This window comes from Anabrus simplex, chromosome 14 (assembly GCF_040414725.1).
Source record: "Anabrus simplex isolate iqAnaSimp1 chromosome 14, ASM4041472v1, whole genome shotgun sequence".
Classification (NCBI taxonomy): domain Eukaryota; kingdom Metazoa; phylum Arthropoda; class Insecta; order Orthoptera; family Tettigoniidae; genus Anabrus; species Anabrus simplex.
The window spans coordinates 15841614-15866517 of NC_090278.1; the positions used below are offsets into that span (position 1 = coordinate 15841614).

The 24904-nt window shown below is 41.1% G+C and overlaps 1 protein-coding gene across 1 annotated transcript; it reads right to left on the reverse strand.

Moving 5' to 3' along the window:
* Window positions 1-2563: 2563 nt before the first annotated feature.
* LOC136885367 (serine/threonine-protein phosphatase 6 regulatory ankyrin repeat subunit B) lies at window positions 2564-23337 on the reverse strand. The gene is made up of 3 exons (XM_067157878.2): window positions 23263-23337; window positions 8820-8933; window positions 2564-6815 (listed from the first exon to the last, which is right to left on the reverse strand). Exons 2-3 carry the CDS (start codon window positions 8826-8828, stop codon window positions 2757-2759), a joined length of 4068 nt encoding a protein of 1355 aa, XP_067013979.2. The 5' UTR covers window positions 8829-8933; window positions 23263-23337; the 3' UTR covers window positions 2564-2756.
* Window positions 23338-24904: the final 1567 nt, after the last annotated feature.

Consider the following 24904-nt stretch of genomic DNA (forward strand, 5'->3'; position numbering starts at 1 on the left):
GAACGCGATGGCGTGAGTTCAAATCCAGCCGCAGCTACGATTTTAAAAATATCAAATTATTTTTGAGGGAACGTGATAGTAAAAATGAAAATAAAAACATTAATCAAACCGCAGTGAACTTTATTTTCTACCTCAAATTAACATGTAGTCCGCCCATGTGGTATAATGGTTAGTGTGATTAGCTGCCACACACGGAGGCCCGGGTTCGATTCCCGGCTCTGTCATGAAATTTGAAAACTGGTACGAGGGCTGGAACGGGTCCACTCAGCCTTGGGAGATCAAGTGAGTAGAGGGGATTCGATTCCCCCCTCAGCCATCATCGAAGTGGTTTTCCGTGGTTTCCCACTTCCCCAGACAAATGCCGGGATGATACCTAACGTAAGGCCACAGCCGCTTACTTCCCTCTTCATTACCTACCCCTTCCAATCTTCCCATTCCTCCATAAGGGCCCTGATCAGCATAGAAAGTGAGGCCGCCTGGGCGAGGTACTGGTCCACCTTCTCAGTAGTATCCCCGACCCAAAGTCTCAGGCTCCAGGACAATGCACTTGAAGCGGTAGAGGTGGGATCCCTCTCTGAGTCCGTGGGGAAAACCAACTCTGGAGGGTAATTGGACTATGAAAGAAAGAAAAGAAGGTAAGAAATTAACATATATATACACACACCCAAGAGATCCAGCAGTAACTGTGAGAAGTTTCGGCCTATGTTAATTTCATGTAAAAATAAAGTGTACTGCAATTTGCGTAATATTTTTATTCCCTTTATTATCTTCACGTTCCCTCAAATATTAATTTATTTTGTACAAGAATTATATCTACAATGAGACACGAACTCACATCTACGAGGTTTTCAGGCAAGTACGGTCACAACTAGGCCAGCACTCTGGTTGACTGTGATGTAACTCAATATATGTGTTACATTGGAATCGGGGTTCATCAATTTTTCAGATATTATTGGCCCTTTACTGCATACTGTTGCCCGAGGCAACATACAACTTTTCACCTGTATAAATGGAAATAGATTGTGGACAGAGGTAGTTTTACAGCACACCTTCAACTGTACAGTCATTTAAAGACATATACCAGTGATGCCTTGTTTATTTTTTACACATAACATAAGACAAAACAGCCCTACAACCAAAGGTGCTCCTTTCACCCCGTCAGCGTCCACGCGTACCAACCACCGTTTATTTTCCGTGGGCCCTCCCCATCACATTATCACAGGCTTCAGGAGTACCTCTGGCTCAACCTCAAAGACATAACCGACCTACGGTCGTGCAAGTATACTTGCGCCTTGCATCACGTACCCATGGCCAGTAGGCAGTAATGTTCGGTCTTTGAATGTTAAAAGCTTAGCGTGAAATGGCCAGTAGGCAGTAATGTTCGGCCTTTTCTTTGAATGTGAAAATCTTAGCATGAAATCGTGAAAAATCGTATATATACCCCGTTATGGCAATCCACATCACATACGAGTGTTAAGCTATTAGCCCCAGTTAAGAATTGCTGGTAAATCTAAAACACTGAACGTAAGTTGAACATTGAAGCTTGAAATTTTCTTCTCCAAACGAAAACGAAAAATAATTCATGCAGTAAAGGGTTAGGTTGAGGACCTGACATGTTTAAGTAAAAAATTCGCCTTTTAGTGTTCCATTACCTTCAGCGGATCCTGCGTCATGACATTTGACCTAATTTCTTCCGAAAATGAAAGCGTATTGACCTAAACACTTATACACGAGTTACTGCTGAGTGCCCCCCCCCCCACAGGTATATTGAAGCTCGGTGAAATCTGTTGACCGCAGAGTCTGATCTCCCCTTGTTAGATATTTCATGTAACTGTAGGCAACTATGTTCACGAGTGCAAGACAAGAGTGTGTAGAATCCCTTAAAGAATTCCTGCTGCCATTGAAGCATTAACAAGGCATTACACTATTTTCCCCGCAATGCCCGAAAATCATTCAGTACTTATCAATTATCACCTTTCCCCGGTGATGTAGGGACCTTAGATTGCACGCATATAAGAATAGACTATACCGAATGTTGTGATATTCATTCATTTTTTAAACACACGCGCATACTTTCAATTTGAAGCAATAACGACATTTGTCTCGCAATCATTATTATAACGCTTTTGTTGCCTCTTACTTGTCATGTTTATGTCCTAGCGGTCTCCGGTAACCATAACCTCTGATAATGTCAACCATGTGTGACAAAATACTACTTCAACACACCACGAGGATGCTTTATGTAAAGAACAAAGGATGCTCACCGCCAAACGCGTTCAGATATCTTACGGGAATGCTTTAATTTGTTTTCAGTTTCGTAAAAATATTAAAAATGTGTTCGTGAAACTGCATACTTTTAACCGCAGTGTTAAATTAATAACAATTTTTAGTTAACATTACCTAAGTTGAAGAAATCGCGCCTAAATCACTACAGAAACCTGTTACTGTACTCAACACACAATGCATCAGAAATCAGCACGTGCTCCGGACTACCCGAGAACAAAGGAGGCAGTGAGCAGCTAATTTAATCACAAGGCAGATTGTTCTGGGGACAAAACAAACACATATTTTACAGTTTTATTATCTTACAATAAGTTTTTTACATAGGTACAAACGTCAGAACTTCAACTTCCAGCTCGCACCACAACACAAAAGTGCCATTCTGTGGCAGGGTCCCTCACTGTTGTAGTACTGACTTTCCTACCCTCCGAGGAGTATGTAGCGACTGAACTGCAGATAGTGGGAGCCACACTAGATTATTGTTGTCGTGTAAACCTTTGTATTTTCCGAGTAACTTTCTTCTTTGTTGAGCACTGCTCTAGGAAGCGTACCACCTCGTGGTGACCCGACAATTTAGCAACGGCCAGAGGAGTGTTACCAGTTCTAGTCTTAACATTGAGAATTGTGGGGTCCAGTGTGACGAGGTGCTTCACTACCTCAAGGTGACCACTCCGTGCAGCCCAGTGTAGTGGAGTGTCACCATTACTAGTCGTAACATCGAGAATGGTGGGGTCCACTGCGGTGATGTGCTTCACTACCTCAAGGTGACCGTGCACTGCAGCCTCGTGTAGCGGAGTGCGACCATCACTAGACTTAACATTGAGAATAGTGGGATCTAGTGTGGTGAGGTACTTAACTATATCAAGGTGTCCGCGCAGAGCAGCCTCGTGTAGTGGAGTGCGAACTCCACTAGTCTTAATATTGAGAAGAGTAGGGTCTACTGTGATGAGGTGCTTCACTACCTCAATTTGGCCAAATAGTGCAGCCACATCTAGTGGTGTGTGAGAATAACTAGTCTTAAATTTGAGTATAGAGGGGTCTGAAGTGGTGAGGTACTTCACTATCTCAAGGTGACCACGCCGAGCAGCCAGGTGAAGTGGAGTCCAACCATTACTACTCTTATTAATCAGAATAGTGGGATTTAGTGTGATGAGGTACTTCACTACCTCAAGGTGACCCTTGTTTATAGCTAGGTACAATGCAATATAACCATCTATAGTCTTAGCATTGAAAATAGTGCTGTCTAATGTGGTGAAGTACTTAACGATCTCAATGTGACCGCGCCAAGAAGCCAGGTGTAGTGGAGTGTAACCATCACTAGACTTAACATTGGGACCCCTGCGATCTAGTGTGCTAAGTTCCTTCACTACCTCAAAGTGACTAGTCTTAACATTGACACTAGAGTGGTCTAGTGTGGTGAGGTGCTTCACTACATCAAGGTGACCGTGCAGTGCAGCCTCGTGGAGTGGAGTGAGACCATCACTAGTCTTAACATTGAGACTCCTGCGATCTAGTGTGGTGAGGTGCTTCACTATCTCAATGTGACCCTCCCTTACAGCCAGGTGTAGTGAAGTGTAACCCTCTCTAGTCTTAACATTGACACTATAATTATCTAGTGTGGTGAGGTGCTTCACTACATCAAGTTGACCCTCCCTTACAGCCAGGTGTAGTGGAGTATAACCATCACCTGTCATGACATTGAGAAAAATATGGTCTAGTGTGGTAAGGTGCTTCACTACATCAAGGTGACCGCGCAGTGCAGCCTCGTGGAGTGGAGTGAGTCCATCACTAGCCGTAACATTGACACTCCTACGGTCTTGTGCAGTGAGGTGCATTACTACCTCAAGTTGACCTTCCCTTACAGCCAAATGTAGTGGAGTGTAACCATCTCCAGTCTTAACATTGAGGCTAGTACGGTCTAGTGTTGTGAGGTGCTTCACTACCTCAAGGTGGCCCTCCCTTATAGCCAAGTGTAGTGGAGTATAACCATCACTAGTCTTAACATTGTGAATAGTGTGGTCTTCTGTGGTGAGGTGCTTCACGACTTCAAGGTGACCGTGTATTACAGCCTCGTGGAGTGGAGTGTGACCATCATTAGTCGTAATATTGAGACTCGTACGGTCTAGAATTGTGCAGTGCTTCACTACCTCAAGGTGACCAAACTGCGCAGCTAGGTGTAGTGGAGTGTAACCATTACTGGTCATAACATTGTCAACAATGTTGTCTACTGATGTGAGGTGTTTTACTACATCAAGGTGCCCAAACTGGGCCGCCAAGTGTAGTGGGGTGTAACCATCACCTGTCATAACATTGAGAAAAATATGGTCAAGTTTTGTGAGATGCTTTACTATATCAAGGTGACCGTGCATAGCAGCATCGTGGAGTGGAGTGTAATCTTCAATATTCGTAACATTGACGCTCCTACGATCTTGTGTGGTGAGGTGCTCTACTACCTCAAGGTGACCCTCCCTTACAGCCAGGTGTAGTGGAGTATAACCATCAGTAGTCTTAACATTCAGGCTAGTACGGTCTAGTGTGGTGAGGTGCTTCACTACCTCAAGGTGACCCTCCCTTACAGCCAGGTGTAGTGGAGTATAACCATCACTAGTCTTAACATTCAGGCTAGTACGGTCTAGTGTTGTGAGGTGCTTCACTACCTCAAGGTGACCCTCCCTTACAGCCAGGTGTAGTGGAGTATAACCATCACTAGTTTTAACATTGTGAGTAGTGTGTTCTTGTGTGGTGAGGTACTTCACGACTTCAAGGTTACCATGCACTGCAGCCTCGTGGAGTGAAGTGCGACAATCACTAGTCGTAACATTGAGACTACAGTGGTCTAATGTGGTGAAGTGCTCCACTGCCTCCAGGTATCCGCGCTGTGCAGCTATGTGAAGTGGAGTGAAACCGTCACTATTCTTAGTATTGATAAGAGTGTTGTCTAGAGTCGTGAGGTGTTTCACCACTTGAAGGTGACCGTACCGTACAGCCCAGTGTAGTGGAGTGTAATCACCAATAGACTTAAAATTGAGACTAGTTTGATCTACACTGGTGAGATGCTTCACTACTTCAATGTGACCGCACTGTGCAGCCACGTGTAATGGAGTGTGTCCATAATTGTCCTTAACATTCAGAGTAGTATGGTCTAGCGTGGAGAGATGTTTCACTACTTCAATGTGACCATAACGTGCAGCCCAATGTAGTGGTGTGTAACCTCCACCATCCCTGACATTGAGACTAGTGTGGTCTAGAAAGGTTAGGTACTTCACTACATCAAGACGACCCTTCCAAGCAGCCACGTGGAGTGGAGTGTCACCATCACTAGTCTTAGCTTTGAGACTAGTGAGGTCTAGAGTGGTAAGATGCTTCACTACCTCAAGGTCACCGTTAATTACAGCGAGGTGTAGTGGAGTGTTGCCAGCATTAGTCTGAACATTAAGACTAGTGCGGTCCAGAGTGGTGAGGTGCTTCACTACTTCAAGGTGCCCTACTCGTATAGCCAGATGTAGTGGAGTGTGACCATCACTATTCATAGCATTAATACTACTATGGTCTAGAGTAGTGAGGTGCTTTACTACCTCAAGGTGACCCCACCGAGCAGCCAGATGTAGTGGTGTATCACCATTCCTAGTCTTAACATTGGGACGAATGTGGGTTAGATTGGTGAGTTTCTTCACCATATCGAGGTGACCCCAGCGAGCAGCTGGTAAGAGAGCAAGACTCAGAACCTCCACACTCATACCTACTTCTTCCGCCAGGTACGTTACTATATCGATGTTACCCCACTGAGCAAACGGCAAGAAATCACCGCCCAGCACCTCCCCACTCATACCTCCCTCCTTCACCAGGTACCTCACCACCTCCACATGGCCCTCTTTGGCTGACAAGAGCAGCGCAGGTAGTCCTCGACTGTGGATGCCGATGTTCACATCTATGTCGCACCGTCCAAAGGAGAGACAGTCCTCTCGACCCTGACTTTTTCCCTCTTCTATCAGAGCCTTCACGACGTGCAGCTGCCCCCTCTCTGCAGCATGGTTCAATGCAGTGCGCTTCCAGTCCTCAGAGTCATTTCTCTCAAGAAGGAAATTCACCACATTGATATATCCCTCTTCAGCTGCCCACTTAAGAGTTTGCTCAAGGAAGACATGACCTGGATCGTACTTGGAAAGCATCTCCCGCCACAATTGGCCTTCCTCCCTGTCACGCCACTCCTCTCGTTGGCGGGAAAGTTCCACTCTCTTCTCACACGCCAACTTTCGCAGCTCAATAATCTTATCTCTGACTTTACACATAGTCTCCACCTGCTTCTCTCCTGTACCCTTACATGATTTCTCCATCTTCTTTAACTTCATCTCCAACGCTTCCTCCTGTTGTTGTATCATCACTTCTCTCTCTCTCAGTGCTACTTCCCACATCCTCAGGTTGTTCTCCCTCTCTAGTCCATGATCCACTTTGGTGGTTTCTCTCAGCTGAAACTCCCCCATGTCCACGTGTTCCACCAGTGATTCATAGAGTGTCGCACACAGTTCGCACCGTGTCTGCAACAAACAGTAACACCTCTTATTAGCCAATCGTCCTCTTAAGATTTACCTGAAAAGAAATGTTTTCAGTTACAAAATGCCACAGACACAGGAACTTTTATAGTTGTTCTAGTAACCTAATAGTTAGACCGAGTATTTCTGGAGCCAGGTCTGGAGGAACTCTAAGGTTATGAATTAAACATTGATGTTGTTAGTATTGTAGAGGCCTGACCTGCTGTTTTGAACACTCCAATGCCCAAGCTGCACTTCTCGGTATTGCCCGGGTACCTAATTAAATGTTAAGTTTTATGATTTTTATTAGCTGTTAAACTGGTGATGCACATTTTTTACATTTTTATTGTAAAGTTAAATTATATTTCACTAACTATTGAAATTTCCAGTAATTTTTATGATGCGTTTAACGCTTTAATACTTGTTTGTTTCGCATTAATCACACTTCGTCCTTTTTGCAGCCCAGGTTTTCTGGGAAGTAGCTGATCATTTAAAATGAATAATAAATATAAGTGATGTACGTACGTGTAGTGCCATTGATATGCACACAATTCAGACTGTCACGGAGTCTGTCACCAATCAGCCAAGGGACAGCGAAAACTGTGGACTCAACTCTAATCTCGGTCTGTTTGGACATTCTTACATTCACGCTTTCTCAGCCCCATGCTTCTTAAGAGGCTGAATGTGTACTTAAACGGCATCCGGATGTCACAATTCATCTCAGAGAGCCCAGAAACAGTGGATTTCACACTAACATGTTGCGTTTTCGATTATTTTTATAAGTAATAACCCTCTGCCCTAGGAATGCTAGTGTTATCATACCCCACCAGTATTATTTTCTAGAGAGTAAGTTCACGTCGTGCCGTCACAGATAGGCCTAAGGTTGATAATGGGATAGGAAAAGGCTAGGAATGGGAAGGAAGCAAATATAGCCTTCATTAAGGAAAAGCCTTATTTCAAACTGGGGAACCATGGAAGGCCATCTTCATGGCTGACTACAGCGGAGTACGAACCCACTATCTCCCGAATGCAAGGTAGGTGACTGGTAATTCGTACACTATGACAAGAATGTATTGTTAAATCTACCTTCCTAATCAATAAACAATAGTATAAGGCACATTTAAATTTTAAAATTCAGACTTATCACATCTAAAGACATTTCGATCTTTATCGGGTCATATTCAGTAGGATGTGTAATGATTGAAACACTTCCAGATATGATGACTGTTAAAACGTCTTCATGACTTGCGGTAAAATCTTCCATATACGCCAGATATGGTCTCTTGATGCTTAAATAGTAAGAAGTCAGCTGACAGAATTGGACAGTGTTTGATGCGAGTAATGTTGTAAGAAGATACCAAGAACATTTAAATGCCGTCAGATATAACCGCTTCTCAGCCATGAGCATTCATATGAAAGTATCCAATCACAGTTACACATAAGTCGAACAAAATATAAGGATTCTTAATCTAGCGTGAAAAGGCCCCTTAGAAACATATATATTCACATAAATCAACGGAATATAATTTGAATGAAACGAATGGCAAATTGAATTCTTTATTTCAAATTTAATTTTTCATTTCGTTGTAGATTTATAATACTTCCAATAGCACGTGGCCCCGCCCTAATCCAGTGACAGCTTTGTCTTCTCCGCACTCAGTTCCCCTTCCAATCCCTTCAAATTCCTTACTTCCCACTCCGTCAAAGGTATGAACCCGCTACATCATAACCAGCCTGAGTAGTATCCACTAGACCAGGGTTAACAAATGGTGGCCCGCAAAATCGTATCTTGCGGCCCGCGAGGTCTTCAAAAATATTTAAAGAATGTGAAGAACATTTACAAAATCTATTTCATAGCTCGTTCAAGAAGTGCATTAATTGTATACCCTTTATAGACCAAAGTCAGAACTAATTCATCCTACAATATTAATAATAATGTCTATATTATATATGGAATTTCATAATATTATTTCCACCCCACAAATCTGGCCATATTCCAAACACACTCACCGTATTCATCTTCCCGGGGTGCACAGAGATGGAGTAACGTCGGTAGCTGCAGGAAATGGTGGCCGATAGCACAGCTTGGTCACTTGTCTCAGCTTATCTCTTCTCTCGCAATAACTGTTGAATTCAAAAGTGCGTAAATTTAGTTTAAACCCTGTCAGTCTCAATGATTTGGAACACAGCTGCAGTAGAAAACAACCAACAATTACAGTTTGTGGCAAAACAAACAAACAATACTGAAATTACAAACCAGCTATGAACATGAAAGGTGACCACGGGCCCCTTCGAAGGCCACACGCCATTATTGTGTGAATTAGAAAAAGTAAGCAAATACAATGGGGAAATGGTCAGCCTCAGACAGTCTGTGAAGAAATGCAGTAGCCTATAACGAACTGTAAATTATAAGAAGAGGTCAAGAGATTCACCGTCTTCCTGTGTAGCAGACCCACTGTTGGAAGAAGCTCGTTCTACTCTGAATGCATATCGTTTATACAAGAACGGACAAGATCTGCCGCCTGGAAGCCACACAATTTAGCATCCAACTTGCCGAGATTTGATACAGGCAACATTTATTTGTTGGTAGCCTGTAAGACTCCCTCATCTCATATTGCAGGAAGCACCCTTATAGAAATAAACCCCATCACTTCCCACCGAGAGACACACACAGGACAATTTAGTTTCAGGGGACGGGGGGGTGCTTGGATTTATTTTATACAGTTTATTAAAAACACCACCCCTCCATTGTCCACAGCAGTGCCAGTAAGCTAGCAAGACCATTACTGAAGTAAACACTCGTTGGTTTGAGAGGAGCCACATTCTGACTTAAGATATTTGTTTTAACCAGTCCGTTATATACACGAAGCAGTGCCAGGACACATCTCGCCGCAAGTCACCGGTACTTATCGCTTCCAACATAAAATCAGTGCCTGCTACTGACTATAGTATGCGGCGATCTGCCATGCCGCAAAACATTGATGTAGTTTAGGGTGACACGTGATATTAGTGATCATAGTATACACACCTGCAGGTACTTTGACCACACATCAGAGCCACATTGGTGAGAATGACCGAGTAAATTTGATAGAAGTTTCAGTCTAGGATAAGTGAAACAATACAGCTCGTACATAACTTGGCGATTCAAACCACTGTAAGTTCACAGAGGACGATACTGTTACTGAAACCAAGTAATTGGGAACCACGTTATCGCAGTCAGCTTACAGTAAGTGTCCTCGGACAGATCTTTGTAACGAACCCGCACCATCAACGCTTGATCATACTAGAGTCAACCTTCAGTTATAGGACTAACGTATTGTCCTCTCTACGGGAGATATATCACATGCAGACTGTTTCAACATCAGATCATCCATTTGTATTGACTTGTGCGTTTGTGAATGTTATGTCGAGTACTCACAGTTGCCCACTACCTTCCAGTACGGTCACAAGGAATAATAATAATAATAATAATAATAATAATAATAATAATAATAATTAATAAATGATAATAATAATCTATAGGGGCTGCCTCACTCAGCCTACATAAAAAATGAGCACCAGTTTAATTGCTGGGGGCAAAGGCGGCCGGGCCTAGAGCTAACCACTCTACCACACCCAGGGCCTCCATGGCCTGTACGGAGATAACTGTGATTTGCTTTGCTTTTAACAATATTCTACACGTCACATGAAAACTTCCAGTGGCTATGACAGCAATTATTTTGATACACCAAGTATATTGCAACCTTTCTCCGTTAGGTGCGCTCAATTATGCATCCTCAGCACCTACATTTTGCGCTGAACCGAGTGAAAGCGTCCACCGTTTTAGAAAAATTCCATTCTCAAACAGACAGAGTTTGTACCCTATATTCTTTAGTAGAGGTTTTTGTATATTATGTTAAAAACATGAACTCAGTAGCTGCATGACGTCGTCACAAAGTTAAGGGGTACCGATAGCTTGGCCACCTGGATTACAAAGCCTTTAGGCTGGTGACATCACTAGTAGTTTTCCTTGGTCTTGTTTATAAGAACACGCAATATTTTTAATGTTATTAGTTTAAACCACGGTCGCTAGAAGAGAGACGGTAGGTATCACGAGACGGATGCGCAGTAGACTGCCATGGTCGTGACGTCACTGGACCGTCCTTCCCATTACAGTACGCATTGTTTGGCGCGTTAATATCAGTCTATATTCTCTTTGGTGTCGGTGTTTTCATTCTAAGCACTGAAGTTCGGTGCATTGCTGTTCGTCTGTTGTCTGCACATTGTTCCTTTAAATATTTTATTACTTTCGAGGCTTGCGAATGAACTTGTGCATATCGTTGGTGAATAAGTGAAAGTGTACATGTCGTGTTTGTGCTGTAAAATGCCGTGCAGATTTTGAAAGAGATTTACAATATCAACCGTTAGGTCTTCCCTCTAAGTGCTTGTTGAAAAAAGGAACAGTTCCTTCCTAAATCATGACCACGTTTTCTGCATCAACAGAAAATTCAGAGAGAAACACACGCGCCGAAAGGCGGGACTGTGAAAGGTTTCTAGAATCGCTAATAAGAAAATCTGTAGAGAAAGCGAGTGAGCTTTATAACCTTTCTCAGGAAGCAAAAATTTCAAAATATTATTTTTTAACAATTTGTTTTACGTCGCACCGACACAGATAGGTCTTATGGTGATGATGGGATGGGAAATGCCATGGAATGGGAAGGAAGTGACAGTGGCCTTAATTAAGGTGCAGCTCCAGAATTTGCCTGGTGTGAAAATGGGAAACCATGGAAAACCATCTTCAGGTCTGCCGACAGAGGGGTTCGAACCGACCAACTCCCGGATGCAAGCTCACAGTTGCGCGCACATAACCGCACGGCCAACTCGGCCGGTAGACAAATCAACGAGCAGTTAAGCCAAAATAAAGACAACTTGCCCTTGAAGTGTGTTTGCCGAAAATGAAGAATTAAAATAAATAATCAAATTACTTACAGACGATCTAAGTGCAGAAACCAAAATGAATAAATTGGAGGAAATTTTCAAAAACTATGAGGATGAGGAATTGTAGTAAGCAGTCTGGCCTGTGCTGACGACTTGGTCTTAATGGCAGATTGTGCCGAAAGCCTGCTGTATTTGCAACTTGAAAATATGTGCATTGAGTATGGTATGAAAATTAGCCTTTCAAAGGCTAAATTGATATCAGTAGGTAAGAAATTCAACAGAATTGAATGTCAGATTGGTGATACAAAGCTGGAACAGGTAGGTAATTTTAAGTATTTAGGTTGTGTGTTCTCCCAAGATGGTAATATACTAAGTGAGATTGAATCAAGGTGTAGTAAAGCTAATGCAGTGAGCTCGCAGTTGGGATAAACAGTGTTCTCCATGAAGGGAGTCAACTCCCCGTTAGAAGTAACGGGCATGAAAGTAGCGAGAAATATTGCTGGTACAAACAGGTGGGAGCAATGGCAGGAGGGTACTCGGAATGTGGAGATAAAGTTTAATTTAGGAATGAACTCGATGGATGGATGAAGCTGTGCGCATAAACCGGCTTCGGTGGTGGTGGTGGTGGTGGTTGGGTCACGTGAGACAAATGGTGGAGGATAGGTTACCTAGGAGAATAATGGACTATGTTATTGAGGGTACGAAAAGTAGAGGGAGACAAAGACGACGATGCTTAGACTTGGTTTCTAACGATTTCAAGATAAGACGTACAGAACTGAATGAGGCCAAAGCACTATTCGCAAATAGATGATTCTGGCGACGTTTAGTAAATTCACAGAGGCTTGCAGACTTACTTGCTCTTATTTGCTCTTACTTGCTCTTACTTGCATTCTTCTACCTGGATTTCCACGTCGCAGGCATTATTCGACTTTGTAGTACTCCATCTCTCCGGCATTATAAATTTACTACCCCCTTACAGTATATCAGTCAACAAGTGGCAGATTTTCGCAGGCTAAGTTACGTGCTGTTCATTTATAAAACTCAACGTACCTGTGTGTGGAATATCTGCTAAAAAGTTTTGTCACTTGCAGCCTTCACCGTACTAGAAGAAAGAAGAGGATCGCCACGTGGTTACTGGAGTTCTTCAAGATGACTCACCTATCTTAAGAGGAAATCTACAGTATTTCTGCTATGGATTTGGCTGCTGCGATGGTGTACTAAAATGTAGGCGACATCTAACATGGGCAGATAACGACGGAAGCAGATAACCAACAACAGTAATTCCAGATCATCGGTAAAGATCCAGTTTCATCATACATTTAAGTGCCCATTTATAATGTTTTACTGTTTATCTTTGTAGAAATAATGCTTACTTATTCATTAGTGGTAGTATTTCTATTACAATTGCAGAATTAGTTAATATTTTTGATCGTCTTTCACATCGGAAATTGTAGAGTTGTCACATTGTGTGTGAGTGATTATTGGATTCTATTAGAATAGCTAGAATGTGTGCGTGTCTTCTACAATTACTCTAAATGTCCCAATTAACAGTCCAGTGTTATTTAAAAATCATTGTCCTCATCGGTAAATGATAATTTAATTTTGAAAATATTTTCTATGTGGAAGCCGTGTATGACAGATTTACGGCATGTTTGTTACGCCGGATTTCAATGTAAATTTTCTTCTTGTTGGATTTAACGCGCGTTAGTGTCATCTGGTTTATGTCGAAATCTGGTTCACGTAAAATTATCATCCAGCACGTCTAATAATAGAAATTCCAGCTCTGGTTAAATCAATGAGTAAGGGTCATGAGTTTAAATATTGCTTGATCTTGTTGTAAGATGTTAATATGTGTTCAATTAGGATGAATATGAGCGTGGAATATGGCAGAATCTCGACGGATTATTTACTGTATTTATTGAATTACTGAATTAATTTATTGAATTATATTTGAAGAATCGTTTGGTGAAACGTAATTTCTTCAAATGTGGGGCACGTGTTGATTGACGAATGTAGATTTAAGTAATAATAATGTCGGAACTCATGAACCATGAATGCGAATGCTAATGTTTGACCTGTACTATGTGCGTATCTGTAGACGCCAATTCTTCCAGATATCAACCGATGATATTATTATGACCAACGATGTTAAATTTTCATCATCTCTGACTAAGTGATCACTCAGATTTTCATCACATTTCTGAGAGTCGTAAATGGATTTTTGACCGATACCGTCATCATGATATTGCATGTGCCTAGGGTAAAAATCAAAATCTAAAATTCAAAGTCTAGAATTCGTTGTAAACAATGTAAATAATACTCGTGAGTCTTTGTGTGAATGCTGTGTGTGTGTGTGTGTGTGTGTGTGTGTGTGTGTGTGTGTGTGTGTGTGTTGTAGTGATTTCATTGACATGTGATTTTTTTAAATGTGGTTTTGACCTGGCCACATGTTCATCACGTTGGGCCCAGGTTATCAACACCGTTGTTTGAGTTGCTTTGATCCACTTTGATTTATTGGAAGTGAAATCTGTAGTGAATTTTATTTTAAAATTAAGTTGAGGCAAGGTCAAAATATCCGACACCAATGAATAAGCAGGGATTACTTCAATCGTCTGGACAAAGTTCACTGTTATTTTAAAGCTTGTAATGTTAATAGTTTTCATGGCGTCCGATGTTAAAGGTTAACTTCACGCGTTGTTCAGTCAAATATTGAAGGAAGTTTCGTGGAAATAATTATTGTGCGAGTATAATTTAATCTGAATAAGTCTGATAGAGACATCTTTAACTAATATTTCTTCCCAATAAATTTTTAAGTATAGATCAATGGATCTCATGTTTGATGAATGAGACGATGTAATGTAAGATTATCCACGAGTAGAACAACGTGATTATATATTTTTTGAGAAGACTTTGTTAAAAAACGATGCCATAATTTATTTCATTGACTTAAAGAATTTAAAGTTTCATTTGGAAGGAGTGGATGTTGTCATGAATCATTTACGAGTTAGATAGCTCAGTGAGATTTGGTTTTAGCGACTCGTAAATAATTACAGTATTATTAGGAGGAGTTCCTCCCAACATAATTTTTTTCGTCAACCCAGAAGTAGGCTAATAAAGGTTTGTTATGTTTACAGCGTAATTCAACTTCAAAAGGTCGGAGAATAATAATGCTGTATCTAAGGGAACTGGCTGAGAAGATTTTTAATTTTGAATTACCATCAAGATTTAATTAGTATCAATTTTTAATTGTTCTACTGAGTGCTAGTTGTAAATAAATATCAAAACCTGTTGTTTAAATCTTTTTGTATCATTGTCGCTAGTTCTTCTATCTTTCCCTGCCTTTAAAAATAAGCGAAACCGGATAGCAAACTGTCCACCCTTGGGACTCTCGCTCTCCAGCTGAGAATGTCGGGAATAACGGGGGTAGGTAAAGATGGCTTGCTCGAGATTGGCTTTTCCAACGTAAGGAACTCTATGGTTTCCATCTTGTATGGCTCATTAACTTTCTCAGTTGTGGAATTTAACGAGGACTTGATCTTGTAGTGTCCTGTGTTTGACATGAGCAAGATGCGGCAACAAATTAATTTTGTAAGGTTAATTTCATGACATTTATCTGCCCAAATTTTTGTGGCTAACAGCACACATGTTAAAGTTAGAGCATGGCTGTGTTGTATTGTCCATAAACAAAAATCTTGATGAAGAATAGGGAAATTATATTTGCAGGCGATATTGCGCTAAAGTTAATTTAGACAGTCGAGTACGATGGCAAATTAATTTAGATCTTCTCCTAAGGTTAAGAACTTTGTCCACACTTATTTGATGAACTGGATCTCCGAAAATCTACATTCTGCTCGTTATTTCCCCATTGTTAGGGCAGCCATTTGTGTGATACGGTAATTATGGAGGATTTACGGAATTTCTTGGCGGACATGGAACGCCGAAGCCAGGAGGCGATGGCTAACCTCCAAGCTAGTTTAAAGCAGGAACATAGTGAAACCAAAGATAGTATAAAGCAGGAACTTTATGAAAATCAAACTAGTTTAAAGCAAGAACTAAAAGACAGTTTAAGACAGGAACTTAGTGAAAATCAGGCCAGTCTATGAGGAAAAGTTAATGAAACTCAGGCCAAGTTAAAACAGGACATGACCGAGACTCTTAGTCATAACCAGGCCAATTTAAGGCAGGAATTGAATGAGGCTCAGGCTAAGCTGAAACAGGACCTCAAAAGTGCTTTAGAGGCAGATCAGATTCGGGCTGATGAGAGTATAGAAAAACTTCACACGGATGTAAAATTGTTTAACGGGAAACTCGCCTCAGTTCAGAGCGAACCAGTATCCCTTAAACAAAATATTTCGAACCTTAAGGGCGAGATTCAAGAAGGTATTACCAAATCCATGTCGGCCATGTCGAACGAGTTTAGTGAAAGACTGGCAAATGTGCAGACAGGCATTTTACATGGGCTGGATAAATATAAGAATGAGGTCGAGAAAAACTTTCAAAATATCGAAGGGAAAATCGACAATAATACGGCAGACCTCGCGGCTGCTAAATCAGCATGGGGCAAGAAATTTACTGGTATTTATGAGACTATCAAACAAGTGGAAAAGGGAGTCATAGCCGAGATTAAGTTGTCTCAAGTCACAACTTCTGAGCCATTAGAATATTTTAATGAATCAATAGAAGGAACCCAGGAAGTTCTCAAGGTCGTGAAAACTACGCTTACTCAGGAGATAGAGAAGGTCAGAGATAATTCCGAAGTCTGTAAACAGGAACTCAAAGGAGGAATTCAGGACCTTGATCAGGAAATAAAAATGCTAACACTTCAGGCTGAAAGTTGCTGCTACCCTGCTTGAGAAGCAAAGTCAGCTAGAGAAACACATGTCTGGAGAAATCACATCTTCTACTCCTAGAAAAGACGCATATTGTCAACCCTGTCAGTAACGCCAACCCATTTCTTAACCATGAAAACAGCGGATCGAATCAAATGAACACCACGGGTCAGACGCAGGTCGTGAATATCATAAGACTGCACGAAGACCAATCGAACAATCTGAATAACGTGAAGGGAGTTACTCCTAAGAGTTTTATTAATGAGCTCCAAGATTATTTCCGGGACGCTAAGATTCCACCAGAGCGCCAGTTGCGTGTAACAGAACGCTACCTAGAAAACTCTGTTCTTACGTGGTTCACAGCGTTCAGATACGCATTTGACGACTTCAAGGGCTTTAAGCGAGCACTCTTTGAAAAATATTGGAACTCACACCTTCAGAATAATTTAAAGACTGAACTCTATGCCAAGAAATATGCCTCATCTACCCCGACACGGTTTTCTGAGTTTTTCGGTAGTTAATTACGGAAACTCAGAGAGATAGACACAACTCCGTCAGAACCAGAACTCGTCAAAGTAATAGTGAGAGAGTTAACAGCTGAGATTCAGAGGATTATGATTGCCTCTAATGTTCAGTCGGCAATCCAAGCTGAGGCGGTCCTCAGGAAGCTGGATATGACGTCGAAAGAACAACCTAGGCGTAACATCAGCCCCGAACAAGTTTCTCGGGCTACTGCGACGAGGTCCGATGAGAGAACTCCGAATAACCAAGGGAGAAACTGGAACAGAGCTCCGGAAGGAAGGTCATCGCGGGATCGTTCTCCTAGATCGAGGTTCAGGAATAGAGGAAGTTGGGATTATTCCAACGGGAATAATAGACGGAGACCCTACGACAACGATCGAGGAAGATGAAGGAGAGACACCAATACTCGCAACCAGAGGAGAAGAGAGACTGGCGGCAAGAAGAAAGGGAGAAATATCTTCAGGAACTAAAAAAATCCGCGCAAGAAAAAGGTAAATGGAAGCGCGCCATACATGAACAAGACACCAATCCAGATTTCGTTGGAGCCGAGAGTCTAGAGTACCAGGAAGCTAAACAGAGGGAAAGAAGAGGAAATTTTAGTAGTGAGGGGCACGACCAAGGTTCCATTAAAAACCATCAAATGGAATCGTTGAAGATAGATAGAATTCTAGCATTTTGAATGAACCCGAATGTTAGGATCTGCAGGCCACCGTATTGGGACAACGTCGTTTGTTAGCTGCTGCTCTGGAAGTTGACAATAGGAGGATACGTTCTGAGATGGCTTACCAGATACAACAGGAAAATAGTGTAACTTCATGACGGTAAAATGCAAATTTTCAGGGTACATTCTAATATTATATTTCTGTGTGCTAATGATTTAATTTACCGACTAAATCGTTTCCAACCAAGGGAGATGATGTCCGCTTCAAATTTGGCCTACAATAAGTATTTTATTGTGTGTTAAAATGAGAGGCTATTATTTCATAACTACGGGTGAAATATTTCCAGTCTTGTGTTACAAAGACGTGTTTGCATGCACGGAACCGGATTCCACCAGCCGAGAGCGAAGTATTGATTTTGTGATTGACCAGTCAGCTGTATCACATGACCCAGTGGGAACTTTCAAGGCGACCGCAAGGTGCATTACGCGTGTCAAAATCTTCGACTGAGAGTACTTTCGAGAATTGTAATAACCTATCAGGTGTAAGACGACGGCCAATTACGAGTCGCTATGGGGACACACCCTCCTTGAGGAACGCTTAAATACTCAAGTTTTCCGAAGAAACGCTCTCTTACTTGCATTCTTCTACCTGGAATTCCACGACGCAGGCATTATTGGACTTTGTAGTACTTCATCTCTTCGGCATTATAAATTTACTACCCTCTTACAGTATTACAGTCAACGAGTGGCAGATTTTCGCAGGCCAATTTACGTGCTGTTCATTTATAAAACTCGACGCATTTGTGTGTGGAATATCTCCTGAAAATTTGTGTCAGTTTCAGCCTTCACCGTACTAGAAGAAAGAAGAGGATCGCCACGTGGTTACTGCAGTTCGTCAAGATGTTTCAACTATCTGAAGAGTATTTGTGCTCTGGACTTATTAGTGGTTTTCATGTGAAAATATTATATTACAATATAAACGCATTTGTTATAAGGAAGATAAGTTACAGCGCCTGGCAGACTAGAGTCCGCTGACGTCACACGCTCCTGGCCGGCCGCGCGTGGCACCTGCCGTCTCTCTTTAGCTACCGTGGTTTAAACAGGCTATTGCTGATAAAGTGTGCCTATAATAATGTCCCTAATTGCAAAGGGAAATACGATACTACAAACAACGTGCATGTTTTAGAATTTTCCCAAAATGAATATATGAGGAACAATTCGTTAAGAGGCACCAAGAGGATAGATTTTGAACATACAAAAAATTGGGTGGTGAGTACAGTTATTGAGTTTATTTATCACGACTTATTTTATATTGTTCTCTCGCATATATGAGCAGTTTTATGTCATGTACATATGAATGAGAGGTTTAGCAATGGGATTATGTCTACATGATAGGGGTCAGGTATCTACATTACTTACCCGTCTCGCGTAGTTAAACCGACTCATATAGACAAAAAATGACATTCTATCATTCCCTGTGTTGTTGTAGAAGGTTCTTAAAATACACCACATTTAGGCTAGGTATCTGAATAATTTATTTGGTTCTCGCAATTTACCTAGCTAATGCCATTTTATTAATTTTCCACAGGTGTGTCACTTAAACTTCATGAAAAATTGCATATTTTAGGAATCCAAAGCTGTAGATTCAAAGACTGGGAAGTCATTAACGGTGCCATTAATAGTGGCGTATGCTGGGATCAAGCCGTAGGCTACCACTAGATTTGGGTTACCCCTTTTCGATGGTTGGTTTAGTGAACGTCAAGCCTTAAGTGTTATGAGCTGCAGTCAACAGCCAACGCAGAAGCCTGCTGTGTTGTCAAGGCTGCTTTACAAACTACTACCCTGACCTCTGGTACTGTCAATAATCAACCCCTGATCAGTGGAGATGGTAGCCTAAGTTTTAGCGAATTAAAGTGCTTAGCAATTTAAAGTCCGGCTTTGTGGCTAAATGGATAGAATGTTTGTCTCTGGCCCGATAGCCGCGGTTCAGTTCTCAGAATTAAACCCATTGTAACTCTTAATTCTCCTGGATTGGGGAGTGTTGGGTGTTTATAACGTCTTCGCCATTCATTTCACCCACATTATGTCACCACCAAGCTTATACAGATGCCGAGCACCCTTATTATTATTAAAGTCAAAATGTTGAATTTCACATCATTACTGGTAGTGGTACACATCGTTTACTGGTTTATTAACTTCCTCAGGATATCAGTGATGGTGTCCGACCCATGATAACGCGTTCAATTCCAAGCAACCAGATTTACCTATGAGAAAAAACTAGGCCTATATTACTACCATAACAGGAGCCTTGCAGTGTGTTCCTACAAGGATGTAGAAGTTTTCTTTTGCTAGGGGCTTTACGTCGCACCGACACAGATAGGTCTTATGGCGACGATGGGATAGGAAAGGCCTAGGAGTTGGAAGGAAGCGGCCGTGGCCTTAATGAAGGTACAGCCCCAGCATTTACCTGGTGTGAAAATGGGAAACCACGGAAAACCATTTTCAGGGCTGCCGATAGTGGGATTCGAACCAACTATCTCCCAGATGCAAGCTCACAGCCGCGCGCCTCTACACGCACGGCCAACTCGCCCGGTATGTAGAAGTAAATGGGAGTGGAATACCGGCACTCTGTTATCTATAAGATGAGAAAGTATATACGATGAGTAACGCTAGCAGTGGCGATCCCCACTGTCCCCGCTCCTATCTGACATAAAGCAGCAAGCCGCGCGAGGTGGGTCGTGGGGAGAGGGACACAGAGCATAAGCTGCATAATCAGTTTCCGATGCCTTGTTCAGAAGCACGTGCGACTTTTTTTTCTTTTTTTTTTTTCTCACTGCTTTCAAGTTTTGTAAATGGAAGAACGTGTCAGATGCTTACATTATAATGTGCTTTAGGTTTCCATCGTCCTCACTTGAGGTTTGGGTTCACCGATAGCCTTGGTAGCCTTCAGCATACGCCACTGACCACAGTTAACTAAATCACCTGTACCATGTAAACTTGCAAACTGTCCATCATATTTGAAAAAGTCATCCACATTCCATCGACATGCACAATCAGAAGAGAAAGAAAAGCATGAAGCAGGAGCATTACGGAAATTAAATGAATTCAGGGGAAAATATTCCTTTCAAATATTCGATGAATTACTTGAGGGATTAAGTTATGTAAATGGTCAGTTGTTGATAAGAATCAGAATCTTATTTTTCTGTTCAGAGATTCTGACAAAGTGCCAAATGATATTGAAAATATAAATATTGAAGGAAACCTTAGTTCGTTTTTACCAGGTTATGAAAATAATTGTAAAGATAGGTAAAGCAGTATCTTGTATTCCAGAAATAGGAAATATTATGAAAATAAGTCAGAGTTTCCTGTTAGAAAGAACTAATACTCACCAGTGTCGTGATCTCATTTTTAACTCATCAATTCAAAGGCCCTAAATGAACATACCACCCAACAAAATAAATAGCAACTCTCAAGAAATTTTTCGAGTTCTAACATCAGACATTCTGGATATGTTGGCTATATTTTTGAATGTAATAGGCATATATAGAATTCTGAGAAACTGAAAATGCATTTAATATTTTTGGTTGAAAATTAAAATTTTAACGTCATATGGTACTCGAAATTTCCATAAAATTAAAGACCTTGAAAATTTGCTGACACTCAATTCAATTCTTAAGCATAACCCAAGATATATAAAATACGTGAAAGGCTGCATCGCTAACTTTAGCAATATTTAGTAATTAATTTATCAATAACTCTTGAGATAATTAATCTGGGAGACGTATAATTTTTGAATGCCTTTACGGCTGTTTATAACAAGTAAGTTAGTTAAGAATTGTTCAAATATTTGAGGGTTATATTGTGAGACTAGTTGATTTCACATGGAATGATCAATAAGGTATGTGTATTTTCAATTATATATAAGATCAATATATTGTAAAATGTTAAGACTACAGTACGTCTAACATGAGCAACCTACTGTGCTGTTGTAATAAAAAAATTAAAAAAACTATATTTTTGTGAGAAACTTACGATCGTCATAATTGAAACTGAATTGCTAACTTTGAAATTCTAACTAGAACAACTGTTAATTTTAAATATAATTATAATTTCGTGTGGCTATTTCTAGCCGAGTGCAGCCCTTGTAAGACAGACCCTCTGATGAGGGTGGGCGGCATCTGCCATGTGTAGGTAACTGCGTGTTATTATGGTGGAGGAGAGTGTTACGTGTAGTGTGTGAGTTGCAGGGATGTTGGGGACAGCACAAGCACCCAGCCCCCGAGCCGTTGGAATTAACCAATGAAGGTTAAAATCCCCGACCCGGCCGGGAATCGAAACCGGGACCCTCTGAACCGAAGGCCAGTACGCTGACCATTCAGCCAACGAGTCGGACAATTTTAAATTACTCTTATGTTATTATCATCACATGTTATTTATTATGAAAATTAATATAGGTGGTGGAAGCCTTGCCCGGAACTCAACTGGATTTGGTTATTGGTTCTCTCGGTTTTCACGTAGGTAGCGTTCACCTACAAGCAGTGACATCATGATTGAACTGGAAGGCTTTTTCATCTAGGCGGCGTTGATTTATTTCGTGAGAGCTTCGCTAATTGTTAGCAGTTTAGTAGGCGAAGGCGTTATGCTGTCGCACGAATTGTCTAGAAATTATTCCGATATTAAATATTTTAAACCGACTACCGCAGGCATTCTGACAACACTGGCTTAATAGCTTTATATTTCATAAGTTCTGAATGCACTGACCAGGATTAGAACCAGGGATGCAGCGTTATGAGTATATCTGAGACTTCAGGAGTGTATCGAATCTTCATTGAAGAAAAGCCTGTCCGAGTACAAAAGTCCTGAGTGAACTACGACTGCTCATGAAACTCCACCGCACATAATTCCACACAGCTACTTACAACGTGCGGATTTGCGCGTTATAACTCTGTATTCACCAGGAGACCGAAGTGGTCCTCAACACTCTACAGTAAAAATTACGTACTATAGTTTGTACAACAATTTGAGAAGAAATAACCTCTTATGTCAGTTGCAATGAGACGAGAGTGTCCAGTATTGCAGTGAATAGGTCACAAACCATCACGTCATCTGTGATAGTGCTTCGCCATTTAATCTCGAAAGGAAATGATTGTCGAGCCAGTCAGATACACAGTTCTCTACAGGTGGACAGTGCAGTACAGTAACATTTCATAAATATGTTTCCGGTCTACATAAGAAGGTACAGTGTTTTTAAGGTGGGCCTTAATTACTGTTTTCAGTGCGGTTTTTGTATTGCACAGAGAAGCCTATACCAGTCTACGTGTACGTAAATTTGTTGTAATAGGTCGAGTAAGACGGGACTTAGATACATTTAGTTCGTAGCGGGCTACATAATTTCAACAAAGAAAAGGCGCAGTGATTCACTCGATATAAATATATCTTAATAATAATCTGGAAGCAAGGGCGAAGAATTATTGAAACGGTTCGCTTGGTTGCTTATAATATTAGTGGGCATAAGTTAACTTACAGACAGAGGCTCCCGACAACACGGAGACCAGGCAGTGACTAGCTGCGAAGACTTCTTACTACCGAAGACCAAAAGACCTAGAATGCGTGGCTCCTTTTATTGTTCTTGGATGAGGCAAGACTCCTCGACAACAAGACTCCACACCTATTGTGAGGAGCACTGGGGAGATAAGATAAAGGTGAAGTGTCGATAAGATATAGAATGGCCGAGTCACCTGTAGCCGCCATTGAGTGCAACAGAGAGAACACGCTTGCCACTCTTCTTCTCCTTCTTGTATTTTTTCTAATATATCTACCTGAGCTCACACTTCTTCAACTGTTATCCAGTGTTGTCACATTTCTCATTTCCTTCCTCCAACAAGAGGGCACCTTCCTTCTTCAGTGAACTTTCTTTAGGTTGTGTCTGTCAGAGGTTTGATATGGATTTTCTTGTTTCGCTGGAAGGTAAACAGGCGATTGGGAGACAATTCTGCCACATGACCATAGAAAGCCAGCCTCCTTTCCCTGGCACAGTACAAGAGCCACTCCATTGGGGAGTAGAGCTCTGGTATTTTCCATCTTCCAGTACTGAACCCAGGATCTTTCCAAGAATTCTTCCCTCTGTAACTTCCAGTATTTCAGTCAAGACTTTTCTATTTAATGATAGACAGGTACCAAATAGATACAACAAAGATATAGAAATGGCTTAAAATGCAAAATGTTATCCAGAAGCAGACATATGTTCTGATCACAACCTAGTTGTTGCAGAACTGTGCATTAAATTAAAAAGAGTTAGGATAAGTAAGAGCAATGAAGTGATATGCCTTGAAAACTTGAAAGAAAGCAAAAATGTTGTAGAGTTAGAAGAGAGGCTTGTTGAAAGACTACAAACTGAAAATGAGGCTAACTGTGTTAAAGAAAAATGGGAGAGATTTAGAAACGATCTTAAAGATACAGCAAAAGAAGTTCTGGGAACAAAACGGAGGAGGGAAATAAGAAAGGAATGAGTAACTGAAGAAATGTTGGACAAAATAGAAGAAAGCAGAAAATGGAAAAACTTAAACACTCAAGAAGGAAGAAAGATGTATAGAAAATTAAACAATGAATAAAGAAGGGAGACTGAACATCCTAAAGAAAAGTGGATGAGAGGAACCTGCAGCAAAATAGAACGGTTGGAAAGTGGAGGTAAATATGACATGATTTACAAAGAAGCTATGGAATTAACATTCAATGATAAAAGGAATGGAAGTGGAATGACTGAGATTAAAACATTGGATGGACAGTTAGTAAGTGAGCCTGAAATACGGTAGTTAAGGAACGATGGAAAGAGTACATAGAATGGTTATGTGATTGGAACAGCAGACCAGATGGGAGTAATATAGATTTGGAGAAGGAAAATGAAACAAATGAAGATCAGATTAAGGAAACGAAGAATGGTAAAGCAGTTGGTGTAGATGAAATACCAGTTGAAATACTCAAAGTAATGCAGGGGAAAGGAAAATATATATTTGTAAAACTTTGTCAAGAAATAGTATACTTAAAAGGGAAATGGCCAAAAATTTTCTGGATACTATAATAATACCAATAGGAAAAAGGAAAAGTACTAAGAAATGTGACGAACACAGGACACTAACTTTAACTTCTCATGCAGCTAAAATACTATT